This window comes from Gobio gobio (assembly GCF_949357685.1).
Source record: "Gobio gobio genome assembly, chromosome: 1".
Classification (NCBI taxonomy): Eukaryota; Metazoa; Chordata; class Actinopteri; order Cypriniformes; family Gobionidae; genus Gobio; species Gobio gobio.
This window is the reverse complement of record NC_137097.1, coordinates 59,117,968-59,135,656: the sequence shown is the minus strand read 5'-3', so window position 1 is coordinate 59,135,656 and position 17,689 is coordinate 59,117,968. Positions and strand designations below refer to the sequence as shown.

Genomic DNA, 17,689 nt, shown 5'->3' with positions numbered 1-17,689 from the left:
GGGTTTTTGGGTTCTTCCCAGTTTTTCTCCCATTGTTCTTTCATTTTCATTCTAATAATCATAAACAAGTTCTAGCATAATTTGTTTGTATGAAGTTAATTCCCATTAGACAAAATATCAGTGTTAAGACACACTAGCATTCAATTTGACTTCTGATTTTTTTAATGTTTGAGGTCTCTTATGCTCACCAAGGCAGTGTTTATTTGATCAAAAAATACTGTAAAATGAAGGAATGGATCTTTAGCATCATTACTCCAGTCTTCAGTGTCACGTGATCCATCAGAAATCATTCTAATATGAATGTTTGCTGCTCAAGAAACATTTATGATTATTATCAATGTTGAAAACAATATGCTCAATATTTTTGTGAAAACTGTAATTTTTTCAGGATTTTTGATGAATAGAAAGTTCAAAAGAATAGCATTTATTTGAAATAGAAATATTTTGTAACAAAATAAATGTCTTTCACTTTTGATCGACTTAATGCATCATTGCTAAATAAGTGTTGTTTGAAAAAGAAAAAAAAAACACTTACTGACCCCAAACTTTTGAATTGTGAAGTTTGTAGGTTCAATGTATGCAGGTTGCCACCACAGGCACTCACTGAATTTTACAGTTACAGTGTATTTTGTAAAAATAGTTTTGTTTGGTTGCAGTCAGAGTTGAGCTGTATGGATGGGAACTGCACCTGTTCCTTCCCTACCAGTGAGCTGGAGAAAGTTTTACCTGAAAACATTCTGTGCAAATATTACGAGCGACAAGCAGAGGAGGCCATAGCAGCCACCTGTGCTGATGAACTAGTCAGGTGAGTTAAACACTTTACTTACTTGGTAACACTTTACGGTCTCATTTGTTAACAGTAGTTAATGTATGAACTAACAATGAGCAATACATTTGTTTCAGTATTTATAATCTTTGTTAATGTTAGTTAAAAAACTGTTCATTGATTGTTCATGTTAGTTCACAGTGCATGAAATTAATGTTAACAAATACAACTTTTGATTTTAATAATGTATTAGTAAATGTTAAAATGAACATTAAGATTAACATGCTGTAGAAGTATTGTTCATTATTAGTTCATGTTAACTAAAGATAAACATTTAAACCTTGTTTCCATTTACTCTCATGTTGATAGAAAGATGTATGACTTTTCTTTATTTGTGAAACACAAAAGATGTTTTAATCAAGGTAAGTGGGTGGTAATTAGAGCTGTCAAGGAGCAAAAAGGATAGAAAAGTAATCCACATAAATAGTTCATACAATTTGTGCTCTATATTTTCAGAAAAAAAAAATATTGACAGCCATGTGATAGCTTTGAGTGAGAAAAATTTATTCAAAACAGAGAAAATGTGGACACTTCAGATTTAAATGATTCATTGTGTTAATTCCTGACAACATTATTTTGCTCACTTTCTGTTTTCAAGGTGCCCGTTTTGTAACTTCCCAGCACTTTTGGATAAAGGCATTTCCCTGTTCAGTTGCCCAAACCCTCGCTGCAGAAAGGTTAGTCTGTGTGTCTGGATACACAAGTGTTTGAGTGTTGTTCATATATTGCATCTCTCTTTGCAGTGATCTCTTTATAAAAAAAATATGGTCATGAGCTGGTTCACTTCTCTCTCCCTCTTTCCACTTCTATTTCTGAGCCCCCGAATGGTCACTTGGCGGCGCCATGTGGCTGTGGAAAGGGTCAGCTGAGTCTTTGGTTTGCTTCGGTCTGGGGCCCCATAATGAACCATGCTAGTGGATGTGAAACTAATGGTATTTTTTCACTGGCAGGGTTTACTCTGCTGGAATTAGTCCGGTCAGGGGAAGAACAGAGATGGGTATTCATCACGTCAGCACTCTGAACCCTAAACAGAACTTAACAAAGGTTGGGAAGTTCAGCATAACTAGATAAATCAGTATTCCGGTATATCACGGTCTCATGACGTTTCGGAAATCATAACCAGGAAAAAGTGGATTATCCCTCCAGGAACATGTTGTGCTTTGTTAACCAAGGTTTCAGAAAAACAGACTGAATAGCATCAAGTGTTTGTTACAAGCAGTTAAGGACTACCTTAATTACATTTTTATAACAGTGTAATAGTAGCTCGGCTGGTTTCAAAATAAGGAAGCTTTTCCAGTAATAACTTTCTTTTTCCAACAAGTAGTGACAAAAGCATGACATTGCTGGTTATCACATTGCATTTTCATTCTAAATGAAACTGAACTATGTTACATTGTGCTGTTAATAACTATGTTGTTGGCTTCTTTATAGAATTAGAGTGCTTTGTAGTTTTATTTTTGCTCAAGTTTCATGGAACATAAAAGGTGTCCAATTTCCACATAATAATTCAACCCTGGAAATTGTCAGGGTTGTTCCATTGTTCTCTTTCGTCATGGAAAACCTGTCAATATCAGAGATTTTTTTTTTTAAATCTTTGATTTCTTTCCAGGCGTGGAAAAGTCTAAATGACTTAGATGTCAGTTTAAATCATGTAAGTTAAATATATATATATAAAATATACTCTTTCAGATAAAATAAATGTATTTACTTTTCAAATTCAGCTTTGCCATTACACAAATAAATTGCATTTTAAAATATTACTATATTGCCAAAAGTTTTGGGACGCCTGCCTTCCCATGCACATGAACTTTAATGACATCCGATTCTTAATCCGTATGATTTAATATGGAGTTGGCCCACCCTTTGCGGCTATAACAGCTTCAACTCTTTTGGGAAAGCTTGGAAAAATGGGAATTTTTGACCATTTTTATAGAAATGCATTTTTGAGGTCAGGCACTGATGTTGGACGAGAAGGCCTGGTTCGCAGTCTCAGCTCTAATTCATCCCAAAGGTGTTCTATAGGTTCTAGAGGTCATGCCAGTCAAATTCCTCCACACCAAACTCGCTCATCCATGTCTTAGTGACCTTGCTTTGTGCACTGGTGCGCAGTCATGTTGGAACAGGAAGGGGCCATCCCCAAACTGTTCCCACAAAGTTGGGACCATGAAATTTTCCAAAATGTCTTGGTATGCTGAAGCTTTAAGAGTTCCTTTCACTGGAACTAAGGGCCCCAGCCCAACCCCAGAAAAACAACCCCACACCATAATCTCCCCTCCACCAAACTTTACACTTGGCACAATGCAGTCAGGCAAGTACCGTTCTCCTGGCAACCGCCAAACCCAGACTCGCCCATCGGATTGCCAGACAGAGAAGTGTGATTCATCACTCCAGAGAACACGTCTCCACTGCTCTAGAGTCCAGTGTTGGCGAGCTTTAAACCACTGCATCCGACGCTTTGCATTGCACTTGGGGATGTAAGGCTTGGATGCAGCTGCTCGGCCATGGAAACCCATTCCATGAAGCTCTCTACACACTGTTCTTGAGCTAATCTGAAGGCCACAGAAGTTTGGAGGTTTGTAGCTATTGACTCTGCAGAAAGTTGGCTACTTCTGCGCACTGTGCACCTCAGCATGCGCTGACCTCGCTCTGTGGTCTTACATGGCCAACCACTTCGTGGCTGAGTTGCTGTTGTCCCCAATTGCTTTCACTTTATTTTTCCACTAACAGTTGACCGTAGAATATTTAGTAGTGAGGAAATTTCACGAATGGACTAAATGCACAGGTGGCAACCTATCACAGTACCACGCTTGAATTCACTGAGCTCCTGAGAGCGACCCATTCGCTCACAAATGTTTGTAGAAGCGTCTGCATGCCTAGGTGCTTGATTTTATACACCTGTGGCCATGGAAGTGATTGGAACACCTGAATTCAATGATTTGCAGGGGAGTATCAATACTTTTGGCAATATAGTGTATATTAAAATATTTTAAATTCTAATAATAGTTCACCATTTTGATAGATACATGCAGCCTTAGTAAGCATAAGAAACTTCCTTCAAAACCCCAAACTTTTGGATGGTAGTGTAGGTCATCTTAATTTCTTTTTGTGAGTGCAGTTGCTATAAAATGTACATCAAAAACCAAATAGTTAGGGGTCAAGCACAGACGGTTTTGTTAGTAGTTTGTAGCTTGACAAGATTCACAGTAGCCCTCCCAACACTGGTTACAAGAACATCTGATGTTTAGTCTTTAGTCTTATCAGTGTTGGGCTGTGAGGAATGCATCAGGCAGTGCCAGGACACAGAGAGCTGTCTGTCCGTCTATGTGTTAGTGGATGTGTCAGCTCACAGGCGGAACATGTCAAGGACTCTGAACTCACAGCTACTTTCTCAACAGGCCTGAGAGGAATGCTAGAGCCATCTGCAGTTTTTCAGGGCTATCTTTCCATTCATCTGCCATCCTTTATTTCTATCTCTGTCTCTATTTTAAACGGGAAGCCGCTCGATCGGCCATGTCTTTGGCCTTCCTCTCTATCACTTTTAAAGTAATACAAACATGTGGGAGGGCTGTGATCATGAGTGCCTGTAAGCTATGTATGTACACATACATTGTAATTGAATGTAAAGTATGTTTTGAGTTCCTGACATTTTGAAGCAGATTACTATTTCCCAGATCACTTTTGAGTCTTGGAGTGCCAGGGGAAAATGTTTCTTGTCCATTTGTGTGATATTCACAAGCAGGGGTAACAAGCAAACTTCACCCTTTGGGTGAATGACCAAAGTGATACTTTTAAACCTGCAAAGTCAGCTTTGAAGAAGCTGTCCAACTTGTAACTGCGGCTTAAAGGGTCATGATACGAGTTGTTTTTTTGTAAATGTTCCTTGAGGTTCACTTAAAATGTTAATACATTTTTTTTAAAATGACAAAAAAACAAAAAAAAAATTGTGACAAAAGGATTATTTTACTTTCAAAGTTACATTACACTGTGCCTCGTTTACAAAACAAAGTTTTCCGAACAAACGTATAATCCTCCGACATGATCTGGGACGCCGTTAAAATAATGCACTTGTCTCCAATGATGACTTTAATAGTGCTACATCCTCTCCTAGTCTAGGGGTGAATAGGGAACGACGAACAAAAAAACATATAGAGATACTTTGAGCTTTCCAGCCCCAGAATCACCAAACCAAACATTGATGTTTTATTTTATTTTCTTATAAAGCAGGGATAAGAAATAAAAAGCTACGACTAAAACAAAAGTACACAAAAAAGAAACAAAGGACAAAATATTTCCCCTGGAGGAGGACCCAAACAAAAGAAAACAAAATGCCTCTACCTAAAGGGAAATGAGCTTTAACTTGAAAATATGGTCCACCCTACGATACCCAGAAACTTTTAACATATCACGAATTACATCTACCAAAAAAGCACATTGTGAAACATATATTGTAAATGAACTAATCTCCGACTGGTGGGTGGAAAACCTCAAACACACAGTCTCTCGCCTTCCCCAACGCTCTCTATTGAGCTTTATCTTGAAATCCTCTGGCACGCACCAGTCAGTGCATGGACAGTGCCTACGTAGGCGATTGAAAGCAGGTTATCGCTGTTAATCTATCAGGGAAGCAAGCAAAGCGAAAGAAAGAGGAACACAGATTCCAGTAATTATGGTTTTAGGAACAATAACCTGAAACTTGCATTGAGAGAAATCTTATAACTGTGGTATAAATGGAATTATGAACCATTGACCGTCTTTGTAAAAGGCATGATGACGGTAGGTGTTCCCTTTATAAGACTTGAATAGCCCACAAGCAAGTATATGCAACATGGTACTTGTGTTTTCTGTCATATACCGGTTGTCCTCTTGGTGGCGCTCTTGTTCTATAATGCCAGTGCAGTTTTGTTGTTCCACACATCTGCTGCTGATTACACACTCAACCCCGCCTCACATTTCTGCAGCAGCTCTCAGCAGGGCAGGAGAGGGGTGCAGGGGAAGCTGCTCGAACGGCCATGTCTTTGGCCTTCCTCTCGGCGCCAAAGATAGATTAAGTGTGCCATCAGGCAGGATCTCCATTTTCTCCTATACATCTTCCTCCTGGTGGAGTCACAGGACTGGATGGGGGAAATTGAAAACAGTTGTGTGGTATAATTTCATAATGTGACCCACTTTCACTTCCTCTTTCTGGCTCTCGGCGTGGCATTCCTATCGAGATGGAGAACTGAGCTCTCTTGCACAGCAGTGCTTGACTTGGCCAGCATCATGAAAACTTTTCCAAAGCTGTGCTTCTCTGGAACAAATTTGTTGGATAGCTAATCTGTATGAATTGACACCCGCCTAATAAATGGTGCATTATAGTGAGCATATAGGCAGTGCTGTGGTTAAGTGGTAAAACATCTGGGTTGCCTGAAAGGATGTAGGTTTCAAAGGGTTGATCTATGGTTTTGCGTCATCATTTTTTTGTTTTGTTTTGTTTTCTCCAGAATTCCATGTGGCAGCAGCACATTACATTTCTGAAGAAATAGAAACTTCTGATGATACATTTTCCACTGAAGTAAAATGTCAACAAAAAAAACATTGTTCAGTAAAATTAAGGCCCAAAAAGGTCTATTGTCAGTAGTGTAGCGCTGTGTAAAATTATATGAAATATTACATAGAAATCACTTTCCAACCATGCTGCTTTCTGTTGGTCAATGAGGCGAATTCACATGACCAACTTGAACCCACAAAATCTGCTTGGGGAAATTTTTCGCCCTTGCACGAAATTCCCAAACATTTCTTTTTAAATGACTGGATTTCGCCTGTGAAAATTGGGCAGGCACTGTAAATGTGACCACAAGTGTTTTTATTAAGCCCCTTCCACACAAAGCATTGATCCCAGAAAATTGCTAAGAGTGGCTTCTGTGTGATCCCGAACACATCAATCCTGGGATGGGGACCTAGTTACATTGCCAGCATCAGTCCCAGAAAGCGCCCTGTGTGAACTAAAGGCAGGATCAATGCGTAAGGTGTGTGTTGTAGTGATGACGCTGAAGCGGAGATCGTTCGCCAGCTTAGTGGAACAATACGTGATGCGCTAGTTTGTGAGCAAATATATCAGATCATAAGCAAACTTATCCGATGTCAAGGGTTTTTACGGGATGTGTGAACGCACGTACAGATTCCAGAAAATCACCCTCTGTGTGAATGAACCAAAATCTGTGTGAAAGCCTGCTTTACAGTTCCTTATAACATTACCGGCCACTGGTGAGTTTTATTCACTTGCGCTATTGATAGACCTCTACTCTGAATATTGAGGGTCTTCCACTCGGTGTCTGTGGCAGTTATGTGCCTGCTCTAATCATTGTGTATGGAGATGTTTGCAGCTGTCTAACCCACATTTGTCCATGGTAGTAACAGTCGGATGTGGAAAACTCTGGAATTCCAGTCCCACATCAATGACTTGAGTACTCATGTTTTGGCACATGTTTTTCCCTTCTGTCTCTCTCATGTCTGATGTCCCATATTTGTATATGTGGTGATGTGTGCTCTCAAGTTCCTGTCTTCAGTTGTGAGGAGACGTCTCTCTTCCGGCCCTCTTTTTCGCTCTTTTCCCTCGGTGAAGTTGAAAGTTGTATAACTGACACACTTTTCCCTCTCTGCTACCTCTGTGGTTCCACCCCTCGTAGTGAATTCAGGACTCTCATTGGCTAGACCTAGATCCTTCAAATTTGAAATGTGGTACAGTTTATATTCGACCCAGATTTGTTGTTTTTTTTCTTAGGTTTGCACATTTCCAAAAAATGCATTTTTCTCACTGTGATTTGTTAGTTGAGGCTTTCACATGCAGATCTGCCAACTTTCCCCTCTCTCTGGCTCAATAGACTGGCTTTTGTTTGCACTTTATTTCCCATGTATCCATGTTTCTCATCTTTGTTTTGATGGACTGCAGCAACTGCAGCCTGTTTTCTAAAACTCATGATTTTGCACGAGTTCAAGAGTTTAATAAGAGAGAGAAATTTGAGAATTTGGTATAGTTAAGATAATTAGTAATTTTTTTCTGCAGCTTTGATATAATCCAACATGCTCTACCATTCAAAAGTTTTAGATTGGTATGATTTGTTAATATATTAAGTCTATTATGCTCACTAAGGCTGCATTAATTAATTGAATGAATCACAAAAGAAGCAGTTGTGAAATATTTTTGTGGAAACTTTTTTTTTTTCAGGAATTTTTGATGAATAGGACGTTCAAAAGAACAGCATTTATTTGAAATGGTAATGTTTTTTAACAATATAGATGTGTTTGCTGTCACTCTGGATCAATATAATGAGTCCTTGCTGAATACAAGTATTTCTTAAAAAAAAGAATCTTACTGACCCAAACTTTTGAACGGTTGTTTATATAGTATATATTCTGCTCTGTATTGCATTCCATCGAACAGATCCAGTTCAGACATGCTGCATACTCCATCATAGTTGAGTTTATAGGGAGCTGTGTTTGTTCGGCCCTGCCTCACAGTACTTATCATTAGCCAAACCCTAAAATCTTGTGCGTTTCATTAAAAACACTTTTGTGTTCTAGCTTTATGATATGTAGCTCTGGCTGAGGGATGGTTGTGTGTGTTAGCACACGCTGTGGGTGTGTCGCTCTGTCCCTGAGGCTCATTCAGGCCTGTGCTTCTCTAGAACAAGCAGCCCCCCAATCAGATGCTCAGCAAATCTCCTCTTCTGCCTTATAAGGTCTGCTGCTGCTGCACGTCTGGTGAGGAGAGAAGCACTGAGCTTATTCACAGTGCCTCAACAGATGTTGCAACAGTTTGTACTATTAACACTCTGTAACTATGCTGTTTTACTTTGGAGAACTAGCCATACATGCACTGGAATAGGTCTTGGTAGCTGCATGATTATGACAGAAGTCAAAATGTTATTTATTTCCTTTGATATTGCCATTTTAGATTATTAGAGTTTACAATAAAATGCTTTCATTTTATATAGTACATAATTACATAGTGATAATTAATGCTCCCATCTCATTATAAACAATAAATGCATAATTTCACATGACAATGTGTCCCGAATGTGCAAGCAAACACACTGTCCTGCAGCCAGCTGCGACAAGCCCCTTAAAGGGTTAGTTCACCCAAAAATGAAAATTCTGTCATTAATTACTCACCCTCATGTCGTTCGACACCCGTAAGACCTCCGTTCATATTCGGAACACAAATGAAGATATTTTTGTTGAAAGCTGATGGCTGAGGAAGGCTTCAGATAGGCCTCCATTGGCATTCAGTACATTTACACTCCCAAGACCCATAAAAGGCACTAAAAACGTCGTTACAAAGTCCATCTCACCACAGTGACTCTACAATAATTTTACGATGCGACAACAATAGTTTTTGTGCGCAAAAAAAAATCAAAATAACACCTTTATCCAACTTGTTCTTGTCTTCTGTGTGTGCCTCCACGACGCATGCGCGAGAATATGACGTAGCGCCAGCGTTCGGGAATCCATGAAATGCACACTTTAGCCCGATTTTGAGAACTACGCCGAGACCTAAAGCACGATCAATGTAGAATCCAACAGCTTAGACACGCGCGTCTTCCTCTGCTTGTAAACAAATCCCTTCTGGGTCATTTGTCTGAGCGCCGGATCTGCGTCATATTCTCGCGCATGCGTCGTGGAGGCACACACGGAAGACAATAACAAGTTGGATAAAGGTGTTATTTAGATTTTTTTTTTTGCGCACAAAAACTATTGTCGTCGCATCGTAAAATTATTGTAGAGCCACTGTGGTGAGATGGACTTTGTAAAGATGTTTTAAGTGCCTTTTATGGGTCTTGGGAGTGTAAATGTACTGAATGCCAATGGAGGCCTATCTGAAGCCTTTCTCAGCCATCAGCTTTCAACTAAAATATCTTCATTTGTGTTCCGAATATGAACGGAGGTCTTACGGGTGTCGAACGACATGAGGGTGAGTAATTAATGACAGAATTTTCATTTTTGGGTGAACTAACCCTTTAAAGGGATGTTACTTTTTAACATTTTATTTTATTTTACTGAACTAAACAATACATGTACAGTACCACCTTTAAAGGTAGGGTAGGCAATTTCGGAGAGGCTAGCTTTGAAAGCATAAGATCCCACCCTCCCTTCAGAGCGTTCTACAAAACCACGCCTCCTTCAAAACACATGAACGTGAACAGTAGAGTCTGCAAAGCTTCACGAGAGACAGCGTTAAATTACCTCATGTCTTAAAGCACATAACATTACAATAATAATAAACGTAAACCACTTGCAGAGCTCGGACTTATACCACCTGACTGCTGTAGATTCATTTCGCCGTTGATGGACTCAGATTCTACATCAAAACTGATGACGTGAACAGTGCTAGGTACGTCACAGGTTGCCATCTAGTAATTATTGTTATGACATGGCATGAACGCAGCTTAAGCTTGTTGTTTTGGTTCTGGAGGAACTGTAAAAGGTGGCTGCTGTTTGTTTGCGGCGCTCAGTGACTACAACTCAGCATAGCCTTACAGAACGCGCTGTTGTTGACGTGTGATGTCTGAGCAAGCAGGGTGCGCAGAAATATTGAAATGCATATGTTGACAGGCAGGTTAGAAATTGTTTCATTGCATTTGGACTAGACATGTGCCGGTAAACGGTAATACGATATAGCGCAATAATGAACATGCACAATATTATCGTGGGCACTTCAAAATACCGTGAATAATTATTTCTTATGAATTATTGCGATTTTTAGAATGCATTTTAAAAATACTTTACCCATCAACCGTTTAAAATGAACAATACGTCAAAGAGGAACGCGTACTGATGTAAACAAACCCAACGTGCATGAGCCGAGCACATGGCGGAAGGAGTGAAGGACATGTCCTGAATGAAACGCACATTCACTCTCTGGCAGCAGAGGGCGCTGACAGAACAGCAGAAATGCAGCCGTTTCCCCGGTAATTCTCGTAAACAAAACCAAATACTTAATACTTAAGGCTATTCATTTTCAAACTCAAACATTTTATATTTTAATCTGGACTAAATTACATGCCCTAGATGTTGTTTGAATATGTTCTGATTGTTATTCAGTCACACACTTCACAATAAGGCTCTATTATTTACCATTAGTTAATTCATTAACAAACTGACAATGAAAAATACTTCTAAAGCATGTATTCATCTTAGTTAAATGTAAATTTCAGCATTTAATAACACATTATTAATATCAAAAGTTGTAACTGTATTATTTAATGGACCTGAGCTAACACTGACTAACAGTTGCTTTTTTAACTAACATTATCAAAGAATAATAACTGTAAAAATGTAGTTATTCGCTCTTTGTTGATGTTAATGCATTAACTAGTGAGACCTTATTGTAAAGTGTTACCTATTGTTCTTTATCATTCTTTTGCACTTAATCTGTTTTAAATATTTGTTTACTTTATACAGTTTTGTGTATTGCTTTCTTGTATTTAAATGTTTGGTTCTTTTGTTATAAGAAAGTTATTAAACCTGTTATAATATGACCACTTTTTTTGCAACAAATTTCAATATCGTGATAATACCGTATACCGTGATAAAAGCTTCAGCAATTAATCGCAACATGAAAATTTGATACCGGCACATGCCTAATTTGGACTGAATGCAATGATTGGACGAACAAAGTTGCAAGCAAAAACGGCAGCATTTGATCATTTTCACAAAGCTTTTATTCTAGCTTCATGCATTCATTTGAACCAAAAGACTTGAATAAGTTGCATTAAAAAAGCTGACAAAATCATGTTTTTTCCCAAGGCCACAACGTGCATAAGCAATGCATTTATCGCTTGTTTCTGTTTCTTTTTTGCCTGTATTTTGGTTTGATTTAATAGCGCCCCCTGCTATATAAACGTGAACAATGGCAGGGGAAGAGTTAAGGGTTAGTTCCATAGATATACATAATAAAGGCTAGATGTCTTACGGCGGAGTCTCTAACGTCATCACAGGCAAGCTTTCTGGCGGGCTCTGTGGTACATGATGTAAATTGAGTGATCTGGACGAACACAAATACTCTTATCTCACTGAAATCTTGACGGATTTACGAATGGTTTGTTTTTTTTACAAACGTTATTAACGTGGCTATAATTCTGGATGCTTGAACAAATTCTGAATAATTATTCATAAGTATGCAGTGTCATAACTACATCTCTGACGTTTATAACAAACCGAACAGTTTGAAAATCGGTAGACTATTGAGCAAGTTATGGTTATTTAAAAAGTACATGCACCACTAAAACACAATGTTACGAGTGAGCGAGCTGACTGTGACAAGATGGCCGTGTGTAAACAGCGCAGCACTTCCAGAACACCGGCCTAACATTGGTCGATGTGCACGAGTCGTTCTGCCGGTGAAACTAGGAAGCACTGCACTGTTTACACTGTCAACATCGTAAGAGTCTGACATAGACTAGAAGAAATTGTTGAATAAAGTCATTATTTTTGTTTGTTTTTTGTGCACAAAAAGTATTTTTGTCGCTTCATAAAATTAAGGTTGAACCACTGGAGTCACATGTGCGATTTTAACAATGTCTTCACTACCTTCTGGGCCTTGAAAGTGTTAATTAAATAGCTGTCTATGGAGGGGTCAGAAAGCTCTTGGATTTCATCAAAAATATCTTAATTTGTGTCCCGAAGATGAACGAACGTCTTGCGTGTTTGGAACGACATGAGGGTGAGTAATTAATAACAATTTTCATTTTTGGGTGAGCTAACCCTTTAAAAATAACCATATAAGGTTACTCATTAAAACAATCTCGGCAGTACCATTATAAATTATATTATTATATCAAACATTTGATAGCTTATCGTATTAGAACACCCCCCTCTATATATTTTTTTAAAGGGATAATTTATGCAATTTAAAATTCTCACTTTCATGTTGTTCCAAAACTGCACTTACTTTCTTCTGTGGAAAAGAAGATATTTTCAGATATTCCGATTATATATATATATATATATATATATATATATATATATATTTCATATGAATCCGTGATCTCCAAAAGTGTTTGGTTACCAACATTCTTCATAATACCATCTTTTTTTGATCCGCAGAAGAAAGTAAGTGTGCTTTTGTGGACTCTCCCATTGTAATCAATGAAATTGCCTTGACTGGAGAATAAATGTCTTATTTTTACCATGTTTATACCTTGTTGATTATAATTGAATTGTTTTAGTTTTGTTACATCTCGGTTATTAGAACAAGATGTTGTTATTGATAGGCCTATAGACTAATTTATATGGTTCTGATTGATAAGCGCATTCATATGGATATTGGTTACAATACTCAGCCACTGCAAAGAAAGAAGCGAATAATATTTTGATGCATTGTCAATTAGACCTTAATAAAAACGGCTTGTGGCTTCTCATCTGAGGGGATGTGGCTATGATATGAAAGCTGAGTCCATCAGATGAATGGACCGTTTACACCGAAAATATGTTCAGCCCAGATAAAACTAGCGTGACTACCTAGAGCTGTGGTTTCGGGTTGTAAGGTTTCAGCTTAAATAAAGGTATGCACACAGCGATTAACAGGAAAAGGAGGGTTATGCGTTTTGGTGAATCAGATTTATGTTACAAGAATGTGCGGCATGACCACAATCGTCACCCTAGGCTTGTTTTTCTGAGATAAAGACTTGCCGTTAAAGCCGTTTTCCTCTTGTCGCAGAAGCTGTTTTTCCAGTTTGTTGTGGTACTTTGATCGCTGCGCTAGATGTCAACCATCTATCTTTATTACACAAAATAGACCCTTATGCGGGTGCAAGCGAACGCTACATGCATCCTGTGTGGGTAAAAGGTTCCTTTGGTTCATCTGCAACAGCATTTTAGTGATAAATTATGTCTTCACTTTTTTTTTTCCTGCTCATTAGATATATCACCCTGTGCAGCATTCAGTACTGATTCATGGCACACTAGCCTGCCCGATGTCTTTTCCTGCAAGAAAGCGTATTTTTCCTTTCATTTCTGTAGTAATTTTTGCTAAAAGGGTTAGATGACGGCTTAGAAATCATGAAAGAATAATGTTAATGGGGCTATATATTTCTTTGGTTGCTCATACACTCCGTAAATCATACTTGCTTTGAAGGAATCCGCAATGTTTGCCAACACAGATAAGAGCCGTTGCATAACTCTGAATCTGAGGCTGACTCTGGCCTCTGTCTGAGAGTGTGCGCCCTGCTGATCAGGAAGTGTCAGCCTGGCCTTGCAAGGTATACTTTGCACCAGGAAGCACTGTTTGAAGTGATGTCAGTGTGACGTCACAGCTGTATTTTTAGTCGCGTATATAAACGAAGGTACCAGCAGTGTGTTCACACCTCTGACTGTGATAGTCACCTCAACTGAGAGTTGCATTAATTTCCTGTTAACTGTGTACATGCAATTCAGTGACGAACACTTGAATCAATAGTTAAAGACAATTCAGGAGATTTAAAATATGATGCCTCCTAACTTTTGTAATGTAATGTAATTTTTTTTTTTTTTTAAACAAATTAGTTGTTATTTTTTTAAAGGAAAGTCACGGCAGATGGTTTTTCTTGATCTGTAAACCGCTGCTTTTTTGATGGGTCAGTCGTTACTTATTTTGTTTTCAAAAAATATATTATGTATTCTTTCTTTTAAGCTTTGAACCCAAACCCAAGAATTTGCATACCCGAATTAAAATGGATATAGTTCATGAAGCCTTTGAAATAGAAGCATAATTGTGGTCTCACATGGCCGTTTGTTATCATCAAGTCATAAATTGGTTAGAATAATTAAGAAATCATGGCTTAAATGTGTTGTAAAGTTTTTTAGAAAATAATCTGTTGAATGGCGTTGACCCTCCCATGCTGTGCTGTTGTGCTCCACTAGGGGGCAGTACAATACTGTAGTACTATAGGTCACATGTCTCCATGCTTCACACCTCGTGGCTATCATCTGGCCTGAGGTTTGCATCATTTCACTAGTGTTTCTGGTTCAGCTTTTTCACTACAATACTGATGAATGATTTTTTTTTTTTTTTTTTTTTTTACAACATGCAGCCTGAGGCTGGATTCCATAAATGTATTTCTGAGGAAGCCACTTTGCCTATTGTAGCTGGTCATATAGAGATGTTTCCCACTTAAGATGACGCCTGGGGACCAGGAGCAATTGTTCTGAGGGCTTCTGCATCTAACACTAAGTTGTCATTTATCATCTGTCACTGTCGTTAATATTCAGCTTTATCTTTAATTATTTATGCTAATGGAATTTTCCATGGGGACTGTTACCAGGCAACACTGGGTTATGGGATTAGAGTCAGCTCTCAGTGGATAGTGGCCACATGTGCCGCTTCTCCATCAGTGTATCTCGTTCTTGTTGGGTTACAGACTGAGGAGAAAGGGGCTGGATCCTCTAAAGCAGCTGCACACAAAAAACAACTAAGATTTTTCACACAACTTCAGCTAGTATCTTAAAAATGCATGCAACTCTGCCATTTTGGAATTATAATACTTGGCTGCAATCCATATTTGGTTGACAAATGTGATGGACCGTAGCAATTGTAGATGTGTCCATTAAATCCTAATGTTTTGTAATAGCCAGGTCTGTGCCTGTGAAATGCGTAGGCGTTTACATAGTCTTCACGCTCTGAAGGTTTAGCTGCATGTTGCACTCAGATGTCCTTTCCAGTCAGCTGAAAGGCAAAGCATTGTGGGCAGGCATGGCTAAAATGGAACAGATGAAAATGTTGTTCCTAGGCAACCAGACAGATGACGAATCACATCCAAAGTGGAGGGCAGGGAGCTCTGCACCCTTAGTCTGCGGTAGCTGCTTTCTGTCATGTTAAGAACGAAAACGGCTCTAATTGAACGTTTAGATTACCGTACTTTATTCTTATTATAATTAACAATTCTATAGCCAGCCTTTCTTTCAATATTCAGGGTCATCTATTCGAGGTCAAGGATGTTCCTTTATTTGAATTGTTTGCTGAGGCAAGCTATTGCACATACTTATGATTAGGCATGTGAACAAACCTCTAACTTGGCTTAAGTGTTTAACTTATACATGAAACGTATCCTTTACTGTTTATTCTGTTGAGATGGGTTTTTTTTAGCCAACAGACCTACTTTTTTCACCTGGCGTACAGTAAAATGGCTGAAAATCCCATAGACTTACATTGAAAGAGGAATGTGCTCCATATCAAGGGACCCAAATGGACTAAATTTACATATGAACACGACCGGAGAAGAAAAAAAAAAAACCACGTTGAGTGCGTGTTAGAAAATCCGGTCTGTGCATTTTTGACTACCTTTGGAAGTGGTCGAAAGTGGACAAGCTCAAAACGTTTTAGAACCCGTTTACACCTGTATTTAACGTCGTACACTAGTGATTCAATCGACCAAAACGCATCCTAATACCAGGTGTAAACAGGGCCTTAGAAACGCACTTAAACATGCATATTTTCTATTCAGTGTATGTGCAGTTATATTCGTGTACAGTAACACTGGTTGTACAATACATTGTATTGTATTGACATTGGGGTTAATTTCAGAAGGATCATACCCAAAATACTAGCAGATTATGCAGGACTAGGAAGCAATATTCACCTCTGAAACAATGCAGGCAACACTGGCTTCTTCCGTATGCACAAACAGAGGTGACTGAGCAACAGGAACGTGGCCCTTTTTCCCACTGGATGAATGAAGTGTAGTCCAGGTGTTTCTTGTTCCACTCTGCTTTTCAATTGTGATCAATAACACAGATGCTTGTTTGTGTCCCCTTCCTCAGGAGAGTTGCAGGAAGTGCCATGTGGTGTGGAAGGAGCATGCGGGAAAGACCTGCGAGCAGGTGATGGAGAGGGACGAGATCCGGCTGCGGGTGGCCTTGTAAGTGCCTGACTGAAAACTCTTAGCATAGGCTTGTTAATAATGCATCCATGCACTCGGTGGTGCTCGGTAGTGTAGCGAACCACCTGGGAGATCATTAGCATTAGCCTAATGCTGAGTCAGCCATCGTTTCCCCAGGCCTTTCTCATGGCACACTAAAACACTCGCTGTATTTGACGGATTCCCCTGAGTGTTGTGTTTGCAAATACACATCATCCAGAGCTGCCCCTGTGCACAGCAGGCATTCATGAGGAAGTGTGCTGGAGCGCGAGTGTCTGTGTAAACTGGGGCAGCCTATCACTGCTGGTCGATCTCTAAACTGGACAGGATGTGATTGCATGGTTTCCTTCCTGTCATTGGATGGGTTATACACATGGATCAAAGACTGTGTGTCCTGTTTGCCCTGAACCTTTTCTTTGCCTACATTTATAGAGACAGGAAAAAGACCCTAACTGAGAGAATGAATTACAAATGGTGTCACAATGGCCAATTGTGTTTTCACATTGATATGATGCAGTGAGATAATCTCTTATTGGTAAGCTTCAATACCAGTATGCTTGCTGTCTATATGTAGCTAGTGAACAGCAGCTTTCTACTAAGGCAGCATCCTAATGCAGGAACACATTAAGCTTGTTTGTAATGCTCCTCATAGGCAGCAATACAAATAGAGCTTTTCATGTCAAGCACGCAATAGAGTTTGATGTTAGCATTTAGCCAAGCTAATGGTGTTGTACTCTAAAAAGCATTACAAAATACATGATAGAAATATTAGTTAACTCTCTCCCTGCCATTGATTGAATTTCTGTTATACAGTAGGGGGTGCTATTACGCATCTTCTGAAAGAGTGCTGATTCTCTGCATCAAAACAGACCAAAAAAGAAGAGTAGAAACAAGTGATAAAAGCATTGCTTTTGCACGTTGTAAAACACTATTTTCTCTCACTATTTTACACTGTTTTTTTCTTCAAAATGTTGCTTTTTTCATAAAACGT

General features: G+C 38.9%; 1 protein-coding gene across 1 annotated transcript in view; it reads left to right on the top strand.

Moving 5' to 3' along the window:
* Positions 1-17,689, top strand: part of rnf216 (ring finger protein 216) — a 32,466-nt gene that overhangs the window by 8,734 nt on the left and 6,043 nt on the right. Inside the window, exons 12-14 of the mRNA XM_079819916.1 lie at positions 657-805; positions 1,425-1,503; positions 16,601-16,698. Coding sequence (XP_079676042.1) covers positions 657-805; positions 1,425-1,503; positions 16,601-16,698 — 326 coding nt within the window. The remainder of the gene's footprint in view (positions 1-656; positions 806-1,424; positions 1,504-16,600; positions 16,699-17,689) is intronic.